General features: G+C 45.0%; 1 protein-coding gene across 3 annotated transcripts; it reads right to left on the bottom strand.

Annotated features, from left to right (window-relative positions):
- Positions 1–346: 346 nt before the first annotated feature.
- Positions 347–8939, bottom strand: PDRG1 (p53 and DNA damage regulated 1). 3 transcript variants are annotated; one of them, XM_073308740.1, is made up of 5 exons: positions 8761–8939; positions 7249–7324; positions 6712–6786; positions 1767–1883; positions 347–1375 (listed from the first exon to the last, which is right to left on the bottom strand). In XM_073308740.1, the coding sequence occupies exons 1-5, from the start codon at positions 8821–8823 to the stop codon at positions 1287–1289; spliced, it is 420 nt and encodes a 139-aa protein (XP_073164841.1). In that variant the 5' UTR covers positions 8824–8939; the 3' UTR covers positions 347–1286. The 3 variants fall into 3 exon arrangements, with proteins under 3 accessions (XP_073164841.1, XP_073164840.1, XP_073164842.1); XM_073308739.1 differs by lacking the exon at positions 8761–8939 and adding an exon at positions 8015–8309; XM_073308741.1 differs by lacking the exon at positions 8761–8939 and adding an exon at positions 8015–8288 and having other exon boundaries at positions 1767–1847.
- Positions 8940–20207: the final 11268 nt, after the last annotated feature.

Genomic DNA, 20207 nt, shown 5'->3' with positions numbered 1-20207 from the left:
GCAGCTGCTTCCAACCGCTTCACAGAAAGGTTCAAGAAAACCTGCTGTAGGCAGTTATGGGATAATCTACCCCCAGGGAAGTTTCCTCCTAATTCCCCATCGTACACACACTCCTCCATCTCCACTCCAAATAGTTAGAATTTGTCTAAAACCCTGAAACACGAGGGTGTAATTTTTTAAACACTACTATGGCTCTGGCGAGTCTTGTTATCCACCAGTGTTTAATCCTTTTTTGAATCCTGCAGTTAGCCTCAATGATATATTGTAGCAATGGATTCCATGTGCTAATTGTGTGAAGAAAGTATTTCCTCCTTTTTATCAGTTCTGAATTAATCATTTATCAACATCATTGAATAGCCCTTTATTCTTGTATCAAGACAGGATGAGTAGAGACACCTCTTCTCTCCTCCAGACCATTCACTGGTTTGGATACTTATGTCCCCTTCCCTAATGTAAACAATCCTACTTCTTCCAGATCTCTTCTTACAAGTTTAGACACAGGAGCCTAGCTCAGAAGTAGACCCTTCAGATTAACAGGCACTCAAGTATCTATTAAAAAGAACAGGAGTACTTGTGGCACTTTAGAGACTAACAGATTTATTAGAGCATAAGCTTTCGTGGGCTACAGCCCACTTCAAAGCTTATGCTCTAATAAATTTGTTAGTCTCTAAAGTGCTACAAGTACTCCTGTTCTTTTTGCAGATACAGACTAACACGGCTGCTACTCTGAAACCTGTCAAGTATCTATTGTACACTTAAAAAAAATCCAGGAATTTTCTTAAGTGTACACTTTAATTGATTCACAATTCTCCTACCACCACAAGCTTACATAACTCAAAGTTTCTTTATTTATTCTTTGAAGACACTATGGATTCACAGTTCTTTCCCTCCTACTCCCTTTCCTGCCAATAGAATGCACTAGCTGTGGAGCTAAGTTACAGAAGTTCATACATAAAAGAGATGCAGTTAGGAATGTCCTGCTCTGATTCTAATAATCCCACTCCCACCCCAGTGATGGCAGGCTGTCAAATAACTAAAAGGGCCAGTGTTCTAGCAAGTCTCTGCAAACTGCAGTATTTAATCCATGATCAACACTGGACCCGAATGATTCCTACCGTGAAAAGATTTCAAAAGCCAAATACTTCTTAGGAAATGTACCACTCAAGAGAGATACCAGGAGTAAATATGTCTTCACAAGAAATCTGGAGATTGTCCACAGATTTTGTACTGTGAGTGACGGTCTGAATGCACCTTATCAGCAACGTTGAAGTCTCCGTGATGAAGGTCTAGTTTCGTCCTTCCAGTATCTGATTGATTGCTCTCATTTCCTCATGGGTCATGGAGTTCAAGTTAAATCCTTTCAACTCAGGTTTACCTGAGGAAGAACAACAAGCGGGAAATAAAGATATTGTTAAAAAGCATGCTCACTGGCGCCTGGTGAAAGAGTTCTCTAAACAACTGCCAGAACAAGTAGTCTGGAGAAGACACTGCTGTATTTGGCTGCAGAATTGTTCCCATAGTCATCACTGACTGAACTACCAGCAATTAGAAACAACTGATAACATGTTAGTGGTGCACAGTGGGGTCTGCAACAGAACAGTCCCAGGCACATGCCCACAAAACTCGGCAAATATGGGGCTTTTGCTGTAAAGAGAATGGAGGGGAGTTATTCTCGGAATATAATTCATGGATTTTTGGACCTCTTCCCTCCACCCCTCACCTGATTTGTGCTCACAACCAAATGTTTCCTGACCCTTTTCAAATACCTTGAGCTTCAAAGAGACGGTTGACCTTCACTCTCAGCTCTTTCCGAAGTTGGTTTATTTCCTCGTCTAAGTGCTTCTGATCTGAGAAGATAGTGATGATGGTGATAATGAAGCATCCTGGAGTACAGTGAGTTAAGGCAACATCAACTCTGAGTGAGGGGGAACTCTTCTCTGCTGCCTATTCCTTGGATTCTCACTCTCATTAAAACTTGCTGCATTTGTTTTGTCATATAGAAAAAACTAGGTATACAGTTTTCTTTCTACAGAATATACTCATGCCAGATAATCCCTTCCAGTTAAGTATAAGTGAATTGAATGGTAAGAGAAACAAGGTTCTGGAGCCCAAACAGGCTCATCTGTAACTGCATTACAACCTGTCAGAAAAGATATGCCATGAGAGTACTGGGAGCCAAACCGATGGTTTCTTAAAAGTAACCGTAAGCTATCTGGGACAGGTACTGTCTTTTGTTTGGGTGGGGGGGTGTGGGGGAATGTACAGTAACTAATTATCAGGGCCTCTGGGTACTACCACAATACAAACAGTTAATATTTCTAAACCCACCCACTTTCATAGATTTTAAGGACAGAAGGGCCCATTATGATTTTCCAGATTGACCTCCTGCATAGTATACTCCTGGGGGGATTCTGTGCCAAAAAAATTAAAATTCTGCAAAATTATGCATATTTTGTCAAAATAATGCAATATAATCACACCAGTTTCAATTGTTTTCTTAATGTATTTAAACTAAAATACAGAAAAAAAGTCTCAGTAACTATTCAGCGTTTCCTAAACAAATGAAAGTTAAGTTACAAACACTTGGTAACTAATCCCCTGCATTCCAGTTATAATCCTGGAATTTCATTTGAATTACAGAACACCACACAAAAACAAAAAAAAGTAAATATCATTTTAAATTGCTCAGACTTTCACACATGAAAGTCATACAGTTTTGCTAATCATTGTCCTGGACCTGGCTAGGTACTTTGGAAAGTGCTTGGTTCTTATGGTCCTGACATTTTTACTAACTGCTTGGTAAATGTTTTATTTGCCCTCAAAGTCTTTTTTCTTCATGAGGTAAGTAAAATAAATCCTGAGCTGTAATCTAACCCCATTGTGCCACTTTGACACAGGAAAAAAGTGAGAAAGCACATACAGCTTCCTAGCTGAGGATTCCCTTCCTGTCATTTATAAGACTCCTTTACATCACTCTGGCAGTGTAGGGGCCTTGAAACTTTCACAGATTTTCATGCTCCTGGGGGAACTGACTGAGAATCATAGAATATCAGGATTGGAAGGGACCCCAGAAGGTCATCTAGTCCAACCCCCTGCTCGAAGCAGGACCAATTCCCAGTTAAATCATCCCAGCCAGGGCTTTGTCAAGCCTGACCTTAAAAACCTCTAAGGAAGGAGATTCTACCACCTCCCTAGGTAACGCATTCCAATGTTTCACCACCCTCTTAGTGAAAAAGTTTTTCCTAATATCCAATCTAAACCTCCCCCACTGCAACTTGAGACCATTACTCCTCGTTCTGTCATCTGCTACCACTGAGAACAGTCTAGAGCCATCCTCTTTGGAACCCCCTTTCAGGTAGTTGAAAGCAGCTATCAAATCCCCCCTCATTCTTCTCTTCTGCAGGCTAAACAATCCCAGCTCCCTCAGCCTCTCCTCATAACTCATGTGTTCCAGTCCCCTAATCATTTTTGTTGCCCTCTGCTGGACGCTTTCCAATTTTTTCACATCCTTCTTGTAGTGTGGGGCCCAAAACTGGACACAGTACTCCAGATGAGGCCTCACCAATGTCGAATAGAGGGGAACGATCACGTCTCTCGATCTGCTCACTATGCCCCTACTTATACATCCCAAAATGCCATTGGCCTTCTTGGCAACAAGGGCACACTGCTGACTCATATCCAGCTTCTCGTCCACTGTCACCCCTAGGTCCTTTTCCGCAGAACTGCTGCCTAGCCATTCGGTCCCTAGTCTGTAGCTGTGCATTGGGTTCTTCCGTCCTAAGTGCAGGACGCTGCACTTATCCTTATTGAACCTCATCAGATTTCTTTTGGCCCAATCCTCCAATTTGTCTAGGTCCTTCTGTATCCTATCCCTCCCCTCCAGCGTATCTACCCCTCCTCCCAGTTTAGTGTCATCCGCAAATTTGCTGAGAGTGCAATCCACACCATCCTCCAGATCATTTATGAAGATATTGAACAAAACCAGCCCCAGGACCGACCCTTGGGGCACTCCACTTGATACCGGCAGCCAACTAGACATGGAGCCATTGATCACTACCCGTTGAGCCCGACAATCTAGCCAGCTTTCTACCCACCTTATAGTGCATTCATCCAGCCCATACTTCCTTAACTTGCTGACAAGAATACTGTGGGAGACCGTGTCAAAAGCTTTGCTAAAGTCAAGAAACAATACATCCACTGCTTTCCCTTCATCCACAGAACCGATTAGATTAGTCAGGCATGACCTTCCCTTGGTGAATCCATGCTGGCTGTTCCTGATCACTTTCCTCTCATGCAAGTGCTTCAGGATTGATTCTTTGAGGACCTGCTCCATGATTTTTCCAGGGACTGAGGTGAGGCTGACTGGCCTGTAGTTCCCAGGATCCTCCTTCTTCCCTTTTTTAAAGATTGGCACTACATTAGCCTTTTTCCAGTCATCCGGGACTTCCCCGGTTCGCCACGAGTTTTCAAAGATAATGGCCAATGGCTCTGCAATCACAGCCGCCAATTCCTTCAGCACTCTCGGATGCAACTCGTCCGGCCCCATGGACTTGTGCACGTCCAGCTTTTCTAAATAGTCCCTAACCACCTCTATCTCCACAGAGGGCTGGCCATCTCTTCCCCATTTTGTGATGCCCAGCGCAGCAGTCTGGGAGCTGACCTTGTTAGTGAAAACAGAGGCAAAAAAAGCATTGAGTACATTAGCTTTTTCCACATCCTCTGTCACTAGGTTGCCTCCCTCATTCAGTAAGGGGCCCACACTTTCCTTGGCTTTCTTCTTGTTGCCAACATACCTGAAGAAACCCTTCTTGTTACTCTTAACATCTCTGGCTAGCTGCAGCTCCAGGTGCGATTTGGCCCTCCTGATATCATTCCTACATGCCCGAGCAATATTTTTATACTCTTCCCTGGTCATATGTCCAACCTTCCACTTCTTGTAAGCTTCTTTTTTATGTTTAAGATCCACTAGGATTTCACCATTAAGCCAAGCTGGTCGCCTGCTATATTTACTATTCTTTCGAATGGGAACAGTTAACTAATAATAGGAACAATAGGCATGCTGCTACATTTCTGCCCCAGAGAATGAGATCAATTAACTCAGGCAGGCTGCTTCATTTGTGCCTCTAGCCTGCCTCACCCATAATAAAAAGCCCTACCCTTACACACCAGGGAACTGCAGTCACGAGGGACAAAGTCTCTCTCTCTCTCGTTGGCACACAGGTACGCCCAGCCCTGCACCCCTCCTCCTGACGGTGATCACCAGGCACGCACCCCAGCCCCCCCACAATCTCTGAGGCTGCTTCAGGCACGCTGGAACAGATGCGCTGCCTGGGAAGAGACACGTGTCCCCCGGCAGATTTTTTTGTGTTTTTCTGCACAGGGGGGCACAGAAAAATGCAGACCATATGAATTTTGTGCCGCCGCATGCCGCAGAATCCCCCCCAGGAGTACAGGCCAGACCATTTTACCCAGTTACCCCTGTACTGAGTCCAGTTTTAAAATGTGCCACCTTTCAATTTCATTGAATGCCCCTTTGTTCCTCATATGATAGAGGCAAGTTGAATACAAGTTCCCGATCTACCTTTCTCACCCTTCCTTTTTTTGTATACTTTTATCACATCCCCTCTCTACCAAGGTGGAGAACTAACTCATCTTCCTTTCATAGCAGAGATTTTCTTGTCACTCATCTCTGAAGCCCCTCTAATTCTGCTGCATCCCCTTTGATATGGGGTGGCCCATACCGCACACAGTATCAAAGGGAAGGTGCCCCATTGATTTATAGAATGGTATTCAGATATTTTCCATATTATTCTCCAGCCCGTTCCTTATGCATCCTAAAATTGTTTGTCTTCCTCACAGTTGCTGCCCAGGACTTATAGAACAATACACAGTGATGCCCAGGTTTTTTTCCTAAGCAGTGACAATTAACGTACATCCCAGGGAAATGTATGAGGGGTTCAAATTATCCCCTCTAATGTGTATTTGTCACCACTGAATTCCACCTGCCATTTTGCTGCCCATTTACCTAGCTTGGAAGTTCCTCATCAGCACTACTCCCTCATTTCTTTGACCTAATTTGTTCCTGTACAATTTATACCCAAGTATTAAAATATTAATTTAGCTTTTTACATTTAATCTCCTAATTCCTTAGTAAAAAGTGTAAAGGCTGCACTGTTAAACACTCAGCACAAGCTGGACAGAGGCCACCTCACTTCACAGCCAAGTTAAGGGCCTCTTCCTCTGAATTGCACTCAAGGAAAGTTGTGGGGCACTTTGGAAAGGATATGCAGGGTACATGGCTCACAAAGCAGGTTGACGAGGCAAAGCACTGAACTGGGTGTCAGGAAACTCCAGTTCTACTCCTTGCTCTGCCACTGACAAGCTACTCCCCTTCTCAGTGCCTCAATTTCCCCATGTGTAAAACACAGGTACTGGTACTTAACCTTCTCTGGAAAGCACTCTGAGGCCTAGGGATGAGAAGTGCTATCTAGGAGCTAAGCTTCCAGGCAGTGGTGAGAATAAAAGTTCTGGATATAAAAGCTCTAAGTCAATAAAGACAGACTGGCTCAGCAACCAAATTAGCGCAAGTACCATACTTGTGACACAAGACACCTGTGTATATGTCCAAGGGTATGAAAAAAAAACTTGTTCAATCCTGGCTGAAGCTTGAGAGTTTACAAGCAGGTTTTAGAAATCTGGCATCTGTCTTACCTTTCTGAATCATTTCCTTCGTTTTTGAATTTGGAAGCTGAATAAACATGTTTCCAAAGCAAACCATTGCTTTATCTGAAACAGAAAGACAGCCTGTTTAGATATTTTCATAATGAAACATGCTCCTCTGCATCCTGCTGGGTACAAAATAAATGCAAAATCCAACCAGCAGGCTAGTTTTTGTAGACCCTTCTGTGCTCCATAACAGTCTGCAGAATTGTTTAGGTGTGTGTCTAAGAGCAATTAAGCAAGATTCAGTCTCATGGAACCTGCGTAAGAGTGAGTTAGTCACAACAAACACTGTAATTGACCTTTCCCCAAATCTACCTCCACTCTGAGGCACAAACTCACACAATTACATCCGCAGCTGCAACTGTGTGTTTAATCTGCATGTGCCATTTTGGAAATGTGGCCCTCCATCACTTTGCAGGCAGGGTGTGTCAATTACAAAGATAACACAGCAACTTTGTGTCAGGCATGTCAGAGAGCTGAAAATTTCACAGATGTGAACAGCAGCGCTAACACTGGATCCCTCACCAGAAGGGTCTGGGTCCTTCTGCAGAGCCCTGAGAGCTTCTCGGTTCTGATTCCGCTTTAGATCCAGGTCCACAATCTGGAAAAGAAACACGAACATTCAGATTTCTCCGGCCTAAGGTGAAATCATAACTGTTAGGAGCTGGGTGAAGCCTTGTTTTGGGTTGAGTTAAAATCCCACTGAGAGCCCTAGGTCTGGACTTACCCTGCAATTAACATAACTGCAAGGGCAAGCCCCTGCCCAGGACAAAAGGTGAGTGTGAGGCCCCTGGGACGTTCTGGCCGAGCATCGTTTCGGGGAGGAGTGTGGGATGAGCACAAACACCTGTCAGGGATGGTCTAGAGAATTCTCAGTCCTGCCATGAGTGCAGGGGACCGGACTAGGGGACCGCTCCAGCTCCCTTCCAGTCCTACGAGGGAACACGGGGAAAGGGGGAACGGCCCAGGGCAGAGAAGGAGGCAGAAACAAGCTAGAAAGCCGAGCGGCGCCCGGCGGAGCCCTGGGAGAGCCGGAGAGCCAGCCAGCCAGCGAGCTTTGGGCTCTGGCGGCTAAAGCGGCCGGGGGCTGCGGCTCGGTTCCCGGTTCCCCCCGCGCTGGGGCGAGCAGGGGCTTCCTACCGGCCTGTAAATCGCCCCCCCGCCCCCGTCAGTCCCCCCCCTCCAGCCGGGGCCCGCCACGGGGCAGCCCCAGGGCCGCTCGGCCTGGCTGGCCGGGGGGTCCCGAGGGGCGCCGCGATGGACCGGGGGAGAGGCCGCCCGCCCGCGGTACCTGCCGCCGCCCCGCCAGCACCTCCTCCGCCAGCTCCTCCACCTCGGCCAGGTAGCGCAGCACGAACTCGGCCTCCCGCGCCATGGCGCCCGGCCGGTCCGCCCGCAAACCCGCCCGGCCGGGAACCGCGGCCCGCGGGCGCCAGGGGGCCGGGCGGGCCAGAGCCGCCCCTCGGCCCGGGGCCTGGGCCGGGCCCGCCCGCTCCTGCGGCCCCTTGGGCCCCCGGCCGGAGCCCGGCGCCCCTTCGGCCCCGCCGCGGCGAGCGGGCCTGCCGGGCCCTTCCCCGGCTCCCCGCCCGGGGGCTGCCGCCGGGGCCGCTGTTGCCGAGGGCGCCTCCCTGGGGCACGCCCGCTCTGCGGGGCTCGCCGGCCGGTGGGGGTCTCTTGTGGAGGGCGCCCCTGTGCTCGGTCCCAGGCGGTGCCGTCGCCTCGCCTAGGGTGACCGGACCGCCAGTGTGAAAACCGGGAGAGGCGATGCGGGGTCACAGGCCCCTGGATTTCCCAAAAGAAAGTCCTGAATAGCGGGACTCTCCCTGTCAAACCCGTACACCTGGTCACCCCAGGTCACTTGCGCCGACCCCTCAGCCCCAGCCATATTGCCAGGCGCCTCCCGCTCCCGGGGGGACCATGGCACCCGCCGCTGCCATGCACCTGCCTCTGGGGTGGGAGGTAGCCCTTGCTTAAGGGCAGGCCCTGGCGCAGAATCCTGTCGCGGGTTGGAAGGTCCCGGGGGTAGAGAACCCTTACCCGAATTATAATTGGCCTTGGGGCGAAGGGCACAACGCTGAAAAGTGCCGTGGAATGGCTCATGAGCACCAAGTCAGCGTGGGTTCCTGGCTTCCTGCTCCCTAAGCCCCCCTCTGAGACCACAGAGGTGCACCTGGTTACACCAGATACCAGGGGTCTGTGGGTTTCAGAGCAGCAGCCCTGTCACTCTGTATCCGCAAAAAGAAGAGGAGGACTTGTGCCACCTTAGAGAGACTAACCCATTTATTTGAGCATAAGCTTTCCTGAGCTACAGCTCACTGCATCGGATGTCTGTAGATGATTGATACCCCTAGATGCTGTGCAGCTGCATAATTCTTCCTTCTAATTCTGAATACGGCAGCATTCGGGATAACTTCAGCTTTCAGCCTAGATATGTGAACTGACTTCTTTACCTTTGGTCCTTGTTACAAGAACTGAGTGTTTCTCTGTGGAGAATGGAGACGTGCTGAATGGAATGCAGGCATCCTGAGTACATTTGCAGGGGGCGTTAGTGCATGTCTGTGCGAGAGAGAGAGAAGCAAAAAATCTTCGGTCAAGATGAAGTCGTGTTTATATGGCAAAAATCACTTGAAATTAAACAAATATGTTTTAGAGACTTTCCAGTCAAAAAGAGGACAGCTTAAGTAAATAGCCTCTGAGTTTGAAATAATTGAGAAAGGACAAAGGTATTGTTTGCGGTATAAGAGCAAAAAGGGATGTCAAATACTTGGTGAGGGGTAGGGACTTGGTAGCATCCCCCTCCATGCCTCTTCTGCTGGGTCATTGCCTGAACACTCTTTGTTGCCAAAATACTCTATAAGGGTCTTCTTTACTGGAGAAATGACAGCTGAATATTTAGCAACTCAGGACAGGGAGAGGTTTCTGTGGAAGTGAGTCAGCACCACTCTTGATGAAGCAGCAACTCTGCTGCGTGAAAGAGTAAATTACATTAATGTAATTAAACAGGGGCACTCAATTCATGAAGAGCATCTGTTTAATGCACAAAAGCAATAAAAGTGAGGGATCAGGGCTTCTCCAAGACTGGTCCCTGCCAAGTCACTGAGCAGTTGTCATTAAGGTATTGAAGGCTCTTCCTGGTGTTAAGAACCACTTCAGCTGCAGCTGAAGTCCTTGGAATAATGCAACTTCATGTAACTTTGGAGTCCAGTTATGGATTGCATAAGTGAAAAGATTTTGCCAAAGAAATATGTAGGGAAACCTCCCAGAATCTGGATGTAAACTAATATTAATGATTGATTTGCATTAAAGGTTTTTTTGGGTTTTTTTTGCTGTGCTTGGAAATTGCTTACAATATTAAGTGTCTGCAAGGGTGGGAAATATGTCTGGCTGGGAGGGTGGGAAATGTGTCTGCAAGCTGCATGGAAACTTTTTAAAGGCACCATAATAGAGGTTCAACTTAAATGTACACCCCAAATTAAAAAAAACATAGAAAGAGAACCAAAAAAAAAGAGCCACCGTGACTAAACTACAAAGTAAAAGAAGCAGTGAGAGGCAAAAAGGCCTCCTTTAAAAAGTGGAAGTTAAATCCTAGTGAGAAAAATAGAAAGGAGCATAAACTCTGGCAAATTAAGTGTAAAAATACAATTAGGAAAGGCAAAAAAGAATTTGAGGAACAGCTAGCCAAAGACTCAAAAAGTTATAGCAATTTTTCTTTTAAGTACATCAGAAGCGGGAAGCTGCTAAACAATCAGTGGGGCCATTGGACAATCGAGCTGCTAAAGGAGCCCTCAAAGACAACAAAGCCATTGCGGAGAAACTAAATTAATTCTTTGCATTGGTTTTCACGGCTGAGGATGTGAGGGAGATTCCCAAACCTGAGCCATTCTTTTTAGGTGACACATCTGAGGAACTGTCCCAGATTGAGATATCATTAGAGGAGGTTTTGGAATAAATTGATAAATTAAACAGCAATAAGTCACCAGGACCAGATGGTATTCACCCAAGAGTTCTGAAGGAACTCAAACGTGAAATTGCAGAACTACTAACTGTCGTCTGTAACCTATCATTTAAATCAGCTTATGTACCAAATGACTGGAGGATAGCTAATGTGATGCCAGTTTTTAAAAAGGGTTCCAGAGGTGATCCCGGCAATTACAGCCTGTAGGCCTGACTTCAGTACCGGGCAAACTGGTTGTAACTATAATGAAGAACAATATGTTCATCTATATGTCTGACAATAATTTGTTGAGGGAGAGTCAACATGGTTTTAGTAAAGGGAAATCATGCCTCACCAATCTACTAGAATTCTTTGAGGGGGTCAGCAAGTATGTGGACCCAGGGGGATCCAGTGGATATAGTGTATTTAGATTTTCAGAAAGCCTTTGACAGTGTCCCTCACCAAAGGCTCTTACGCAAAGTAAACTGTCACGGGATAAGAGGGAAGGTGCTCTCATGAATTGGTAGCTGGTTGAAAGATAGGAAACAAAGGGTAGGTATAAATGGTCAGTTTTCAGAATGGAGAGAGGTAAATAGTGGTGTCCCCCAGGGGTCTGTACTGGGACCAGTCCTATTCAACATATTCATAAATTATCTGGAAAAAGGGGTAAACAGTGAGGTGGCAAAATTTGCAGATGATACAAAATTACTCAAGATAGTTAAGACCCAGGCAGACTGCAAAAGGATTGCTCAAAACTGAGTGACTGGGCAAAAAATGGCAGATGAAATTTCATGTTGATAAATGCAAAGTAATGCACATTGGAAAGCATAATCCCAACTATACATATAAAATGATGGGGTCTAAATTAGCTGTTACTACTCAAGAAAGAGATCTTGGAGTCATTGTGGATAGTTCTCTGAAAACATCCATTCAATGTGCAGCAGCAGTCAAAAAAGCGAACAGAATGTTGGGAATAATTAAGAAAGGGATAGATGATAGGACAGAAAATATCATGTCTTTATATAAATCTATGGTACGCTCACATCTTGAATACTGTGTGCAGATGTGGTTGCCCCATCTCAGAAAAGATTTATATTGGAATTGGAAAAGGTTCAGAAAAGGGCAACAAAAATTATTAGGGGGATGGAACAGCTTCCGTATCAGGGGAGATTGATAAGACTGACTTTTCAGCTTGGAAAAGAGATGGCTAAGGGGAGATCTGATGGAGGTCTATAAAATCATGACTGGTATAGAGAAAGTAAATAAGGAAGTGTTGTTTACTCCTTCTCATAACACAGGAACTAGGGGTCACCAAATGAAATTAATAGGCAGCAGGTTTAAAACAAATAAAAGGAAGTATGTCTTCATACAACACACAGTCAACCTGTGGAACTCCTTGCCAGAGGATGTTGTGAAGGCCAAGACCATAACAGGATTCAAAAAATAACTAGATAAATTCATGGAGGATAGGTCCATCAATGGCTATTAGCCAGGATGGACAGGGATGGTGTCCCAACCTCTGTTTGCCAGAAGCTGGGAATGAGTGACAGGGGATGGATCACTTGATGACTCCCTGTTCTGTTCCTTCCCTCTGGGGCACCTGGCATTGGCCACTGTCGGAAGACAGGATACTGGGCTAGATGGACCTCTGGTCTGACCCAGTATGGCTGTTCTTATTAAATAAACTGAGGTGAAAGCTCACAAAGCAGACAAACAGTGGTACCCCTGTGTCCACAAGCCCTCTAGAACACCAAGGAGTTAGTAGGGTAATTAAAGTAGATGAAGCAGTTGGAGAGAAGGTAAATGAATTCCTTGCAGCAGCCTTCCTAAAGCAGATGATGAGGAAATTCCTGCCTCAAGGGCATTCTTTACAGGAAATCATAGTATGGCATGAACAGAGCAAGAAGTCTCTGAAGAAGAGATTATGGAACAGCTCAAGTAACTTGAGTGCAGGGAGTCCCTAGAACCAGATGGCATTCCCACAAGAGTTCTTAAGGAACTAAAACTTGAGGCTGCCCTAAGGTTCTGTAACAGATCCCTAACCATGCTCCTGAACCTGAAGAATGGAAATTCACCACTGTGATTATCTTCTTCTAAAGAGGAGCCAGGGTGACCATGAGAATTACAGATTAACAAGCCTCCTGTCAGTGCGGGGAAAACTGACTGAGTGTAATTTCCAAATAATACACCAAATAATAGAAAAATGTTAAATGAATACAGGCAAACCAGCACAGGTGCTTGAAGGGTAAATATTGCTACTCTGACCTGCTAGAAATTTTTGGCAGAGCTATTAAAATAATGGAGGAAGGGGGAATCGGGCAGATATAGTTTACTTGGATTTTCCAAAGCATTTGCCAAGGTCGTTCCAAGATGCTGTTAAAGAAAATAAATAGCCATGGAGTAAAGGGGCAAAATCCTGTAGGGATTTGAAAAGTAGCTAAATGATAGGAAATAGTGTCATAATTAACAGCTGCTTTTCATAGAGATAAAATGTTTAATAGTGGGAAACCATGGTGATCAGTGTTGGAATCAGTCTTAAATGTGTATGAAAGAGTTGGTGGAAAGTGGGAAATGTGGAGTGATATTTTCTGATGACTGAAACCTATGTAGATCATTAACAATTATCAAGGATTGTGAGACTCTTCAGAAGGAGTAACATTGGGGTTTGGGCATCACACTGGCAATGACATTTACTCATCTCCCCTCTCTTTAATTCAGATAAAGGGAGGACTTTTTAATTGAGGTGTATGAAATACCAAAGGGTCTACTGAAATCCTTCTGGTTTCAGACACTCATTTTCACGCTGAACACTGGATGTGAGAACACAATGGCACTCAGAGCTGAAAGGCAGTACATCTAAAATAATGGGAGTTTTCTTCTTAACTCATTGTGCAATCAACCTACAGAACTCCTTGCAGCAAGAAGTGACAGTTGGTTACACCTAGTGACAGTTGTGGAAAGAATAGACTAATTTCCTTGGAGGATTTCAACAAATCCATCACAAACTGAGTCTGACTAAACAGAATGAATGAATGAATGAATGAATGGAGTTTCATATCTGGGAGCATCTTGCAAGAGAATGGCTTCCATGCAAATTTTTGGAGAGGAGGGAACTCTCTAGGAAGCAATTTTTGACTGGGCTTTCAGTAACAGAGCTGAAATGAGTGGACATGTACAGGTGTAGTAGCAATGATGGGCCAGATTCTGCTGTTGGTCATGCTGGAGTAAATGTAGAGTAATTCCACAGAAATCAATGGATTTAGGCCACATCAACACCATTGTAACACAGCGTAATCTGCCCCAGGAAGACAAGAATCTAGACAGACTGGTAGTGAGGTCTGAAATGAGTGCCAAAGACAGGAGAATAACTGTTTAATTTCAGTAGGATACATTCTGAGAGACTCCATTAAGATGTGGGCAAAATTGAGAAGAAAAAGCAATGGAGGAAAAGGACACAAAGAGGAAATGGAAAGAATTGAAGATAAATTACTGTATCCCCAAGTGTTCTCCATGCACCATACAGCTCAATAACTACCCTAGGAGCAGAAAAAGGCAATGAGAATGAACAAGGAAGTACAGAAAGTAGAGAGAGAAGTGCCCTCAAGGTCTAAAACATCAGGTTTTGGAGGAGGATGGGAGGGGTGTCAGCAAAGGTAAGAGTAAATCCATGGTAGGAAAAGAGAGGATGACGGATGAAGGGAAAGCTGCAGTGTTTTAGTGTAAAAGGTAAAGGTGACTATAACAAGGAAATGAATTCTTGGTTATAGATTGCACAAAGCAGAGTGAAGAGGGAGCATTTCTGGCTTGTTCACGTTCCCATCCGGAACGCAGGGTGCAGCTGGGTTGATGCTGAAATTACATGGGAATCAGATTTCAGAGTAGCAGCGGTGTTAGTCTGTATCCGCAAAAGGAGGACTTGTGGCACCTTAGAAACTAACAAATTTATTTGAGCATAAGCTTTCGTGAGCTACAGCTCACGTCATGCTCACTTCATTGGATGCATCTGATGAAGTGAGCTGTAGCTCACAAAAAATTATGCTCAAATAAATTTGTTAGTCTCTAAGGTGCCACAAGTCCTTTTTTTTTTTAAGGGAATCAGAGACATTGAGGGGGGAATGAGCAGCTTGTATAGGAGCCCAGTCCTGCAAGCAACTACTCAAGTAAGTAATCCTATTGAAGGCAATGCCACTGCTCACGTCGGTAAGGTCTGCTCCTGTGAAAGTGGATTTGCAGATTGAGATGCTTATCTTGTAGCACAGCTATTTGGCCCTTTGGTGTTGCTTTAGGCTTTCCAAAACCAGAGCTGGGTAAGTGAATTTAATACAACCAGAGTCAATAGGCTTGTGCTTGTTCACATCAAAGCTGAATTTTGTTCTTTATTTTTAGGAATAAGATCCCCCACCCCCATGGAGGCTATAGATCTGAAATAATTAGACAAGAGGGATGAGCTATGTGAGTAAGAGGGAGGAAGCCGGGGGCAGGTGAATGTAATATAGGAAGGGATAGACCAGTGAGGTTAAACTGAACTTCTGTGACTAGTCATTGTGTGGAAATGTTTACCAGGAAGAAACACTTGTGTATTTAGAACAAAAAGAAATTGTAGGGTACAGCTTGCTTCTGTGAGACAAGAGCACACCCGAAGATGGACTTTCTAGCATCTTATGGAAACATAGCGTTGTGTGGCCGAACAATCATCTCACTGAAATCCTCTGTAGTATAGGCAAAAACCTGCCCTCATGTATAACCATGCACCCCCATTTAGGTCATGGGTGCATGTAAATTTGATCCATGATTTTGAACACCGTGAAGACCCCACTAGGATCTTAGAAGGAAGACCCTGCTCCCACGGCATTCAGATTCACTGTGCAAACATGCACAGCCAAGACTCGGCGCTTACCTTTAAAGGACCCTCTTTCAGTTGGGCAGAGGGACAAGAATACTCTGTCCAGAGCTGGGCCAATCTGTTGCACCATCACCTCTGCCACAGAGCTGTTACCAGTGGCTACACACACCCGTCACTGGTCATTTGCAGCTGATCTGTGAGGACATGAAGAGGAGGGACTGATCCGTGCTCATGATTTGCCCCTGCTTCCCCTCCCACATCAGGCCTTAGTTTGTGCTTGTGCACACACACACACACAGAGTAACTTTTTAGATGAAAGCCAATTGCTTTTCCACATGTCTCTGCAGCTGTAAATAATTTATGCTTTGTCATAAATAATCCCCCTTTCTCCCCACCCCCAAGCAGTGCTCACTGGGCTTTGCTTATTCTTGCTGCTTTCTAACAATACATCCATGTCAGGCAGATGGGCTCATTAATAGCAGAGGGTTGGCTGTTGTGATTTTTTTTTTAACAATACGTAATAAAGCGAGCATTAGAAGACACAGTCGATGAGATCAAATTTCATTCACTGCAGCTAGGCTGCTCTTTCAGAGCTCAGTCGGTTATCTGCTCCTGACAGTTCCCTGGGGAAGGGGATCTATCTGTGAAACAGGGCAGCGCCTACCAATAATACAGAACCCACATTAATGAAAGATGCAGTGATCTGCACTAGGAACTAGGCTTCATTCACTGTAAAACCTGCCTGATTACAGACATTTAGTGAGTCAGTGGCAACAAATCTAGCAATGAGCAGAGAAGTCCGAGGTGGGTGCCCAACCATTGCACCTATGGACCACACTGGTAGCTTGCCAGGACCTTGAGAACATTATATAGGACATGTATTTAAATCTTCAGACATTTTAAAATGAGAACTACGTTCACATGCTCGTACTGGTGTTTGAAACATCACTAGCAATTGCTGCTTGTTTGAGTTCACTGAGATTAAAATTCCACTGATGATCAATTTTGTGTTCTTCCTTCTCTTACAAGCGGAGCGCGACTAGGGGATAGATTCAGGATGCTACAGCCCTTCAAGCTGCTCTTTCTGTGCCGTCGTTCTAAGGCATCCCATTTGTGGGAATTGGAGGGATTTCAGAAATCAGAAGCGTTTTGGTTCCCATTTTTCCTAGTCCACCTGATGTATGACAACCTGGTTATCTCCACTCTGCTGGGCTCCTATGATTGTAATTAGTTGTGCACGTACTGCACTTAGAACTGTACAGAATGTGCAGCATGCAGGGCCTCTGCCACGCAGATCTCTGTAGGCTAATGAATGAAAAGCAGTAAATCCATCGCACAGCATTTCTTCTGTATATGACTGAGAACTATCCATGCTAGGTGTTTGGATAGTGTGATGATGGGCATGGGGTAAATATGACAGATTAGAGGGATGGGTTACCCCAGGTAGGTGGCATGGTAGAAATTTATTTTGAAGGAGAGATTTGGGGCATCATGTAAGAATGCACAAAGAAGAGAAGAATACAGAGGGAGGGAGGTGTTGGTGGAAGAGGGGGAGTGGTATGACAGGAAACCAGAGATGATGGCCAGAATAGAGCCACTTTCATAGAAACATTAAAAATAGAGAGAAATTCCCATAAACATGCATCCCACTTCAGACAGTGCAGGATTGATGTTAAATGCCACAAATGATGGTGCTTTTTCTTTTGGAAGACTATTCCACCACTTAATAGTTTGCAAAGTTAACAAATTGTCCTCAATGTTCATCCCAAATATCTTTCTTGTTTTCATACCAATTACTATTTATTGATAACAAAACTTAACATTTAAATAGGGTTTTTCAAGCATGAACTCATTGATCTTTAACCAGTTTAGTGCTTGAACCATCCTTCAGAGTGCCTTTCTCCCTAACCCTGATCTGTTCTCCAGATTAGGATTCATCTTAATCCCTAATAGTTATGGGTTCTTTTAACCCCTGAAGAATTTCCTCCAAGTTTTCTTAGCATTAACTATAATTGTGAATATTCTTGTTATCCATTTCAGTGTCCACGCTTTAATTCCTTTTCCTTTCGGTAGAATACTGTTCAGTCTTGGCTTCTTAGGTACAGTCTAATTTCTGTTCATTTTAATTTCATTTTTATTCCTTGCAGTGAGTTTGATGCTGGTGCCACATTGACAGCTGTGGAGACTGTGGCCCTCTCTTCAGAGACTAGGGGAGGGAGTAGCAAGACCAGTGCAAGCTTCCCCACACTACCCAGTCAATGACTTGGAAGACAACTCCAGGGATGAGGGGGAAGGTCACCCTCCATGGCCCATTCAGTCCTTGGCCCTTCTGCTGAAACTGCCAGTAAGGAGGCCAATTAATGCCAGTTGTAATGGTAGTTTTAATTATGTAGGTATCTGTCCCGGACTCAGGACAAGCAACTCCATTCACATACATCATCAGCTAAGTGTCAAGAAATACCAAGTGTAGACTGGACCATTTCTAGCGATGACAGGCTCCATCCCCAGTGAGCCACCCAGTCCCCCTTCTATTTGTTTTTAGGAGCCGCTGGCTGCTCTGCAATTCAGCAAGCACATTTTAAAATTCAAAAAGCGCCTTGTGAGTCTTTAAACATTAAAATGCTCCAGAGTGGTCATTATACCCTCCCCTTGCAATTCCGGCTCAGTGTCTCATGATTACAGTCATCCCATTCTGTCACCCACAGATTGCTGAGGGTCAGGGGGAGAGAGTGGGGAGAAGCCAGGAGGATAAACAGGTGCATTCCAAGAATACTCTCTCCAATCATCAGTCCTCTTTGGTATGATAAGTACAGGAAATGGGAAACAAAACAAGGCACGTCCCAGCTGCTGGTGATCTGTGAGGTTTGTTTGGCAGAAAACATTTGAATCCTAAACTCTCAGAAATGGGATCCTTTCCAGAGAGCGTTAGCATTCTATGTCAGGAAAGGAAACAGCTCCTGTGGTCTTGGAGCAAAAAACCTCTCTCTTCCTCCATGGAGCTAGCAAGCTGTCTGACCTTGAACGTGTCCTAAATGGAGTCAAGAAGGTCCGTTATTTGCATTCTGTCAGTAGAAGCTGCCAGTGTTGTTGCCCTTTGAAGAGCTGACATCTGAGATGCTGTAGGGAGGCCTAAGAAAAATGGGAGTGATTGTGAATGTGCAAAATTAGCACTTTATATTGGGGGGGAACCTGAGACTCCAGCAGCAGGGATCACACCAAGCCAGAGTTGTCCTCAGGGCCTTGAGGAACGGTTCCAGAAGGGTGTGATAGCTAGTCAAAAAGGGATGGGCCATATTCACACCTGAATTAATTCCAGGGGTTACAGTGGGGTTAAATGTGTAGGGAACTGTTAGAGAGCTTATTCCTTCACTCTCCCACTTCCCTGGTCCTTCTTGCATGAACAGAGAACATGAACAATACCTGAAGTCCAAAGGTGCAAACAATTCAATGTTTATTGGGGTGAACTTCCAGCAAGCTTAAAGCCAAGTTCCTTTTTCCTTATTTTTGAATCCCAACTTACTTCCTGTTTGCCACTAATTTATATAGTAATATTCTTAGCTATACCTTAACCAATCATTCTACTGAAATTTAACTAACCAATCCTAACATATTGTAACATGATTAGCTAACCAATTATATCCCACCACCTTAATTAGTTTACACCCAGCAAAATTAATTATACAGCAGACAGAAACAATCACAGAACCAGACAGAGACCATGCCAATAAAAATAGCAAAGTGGGAACTATAGTGACAAAACAATACAGAAGTGGGGATTTCACAAGGACATCTATAAAGACATAAGGGTTTCCCAGCTGTGAATATTGATAAGTGAGTTCTTACCAGACAGAAAACTATCAACCTAAATTTCCTTTTACATCTTCTAGGCTCTTCCCTTTCTCTGGAGGTGGTAGATCGGATCCCCTTCCTAACGGCCCCAGATTGACTAGTTTGGGATGTGAGGATGTGACCGTTAGCTTCCCAGCTTATGGCTGCCTCTGCTGCTTAGCCAAAGGCCTTGGCCTAAGAACAGGTCCCCAGACTGTCACGGTGAGAAAAGGCCCTTACACAGATTCTTTCTTGTATACCTCTATTACTAGCTAAATGATAAACATAGACCTACATTCTTAGAGTCTAGGCCTTTACAGACAGGCCTAAATATCTATATCCTAACACTCCACCCCTTTTTTTTCTTTTGGGATCCTCCTGCCCAGGTATCCCTGGAAAAGCAGAGGACATATGGCGACACACTTTCTGATAGGGCCAGGCATCAAGGTGGAAGGTGTCGATGCTCCATCTGTCCCACTGCCCCTTGTGTAGTACCATGCCCTGCACCTTCTCTCGTACGGGCATACCACACCTATTCCAATTAGTGTTCCAGACTTCCCAGTGTAGTGGGCCCGAGAAGGTTGGGTCCGGGTTGTCTAGTACACTTGGGGGGGGCTTACTACATTACTTATAGGTTATAATTAGTGGCTGTTCTCTAGGGGGTTGTGCCCCCCTTGATCGTTTCCATATGCAATGTAACACACATATAGTTAATACACCAGCTGCCATGATAATCCACAGCAACACCGAGAGTCCTGACCACTGCAGTATGGTCCGACATCCTGGCCACCACCAAAAACACTGCTTCTCCTCCTCTGATAAGGTTAACATTTTGTCAGCGCCATCCTGTAGTGTGTACTGTAAGTGTGTCCAACTGTT

The sequence above is a fragment of the Lepidochelys kempii genome, chromosome 13 (genome assembly GCF_965140265.1).
Source record: "Lepidochelys kempii isolate rLepKem1 chromosome 13, rLepKem1.hap2, whole genome shotgun sequence".
Taxonomy (NCBI): Eukaryota; Metazoa; Chordata; order Testudines; family Cheloniidae; genus Lepidochelys; species Lepidochelys kempii.
The sequence above is the reverse complement of the archived record's forward strand: the minus strand, read 5'-3'. Positions and strand labels throughout refer to the sequence as shown.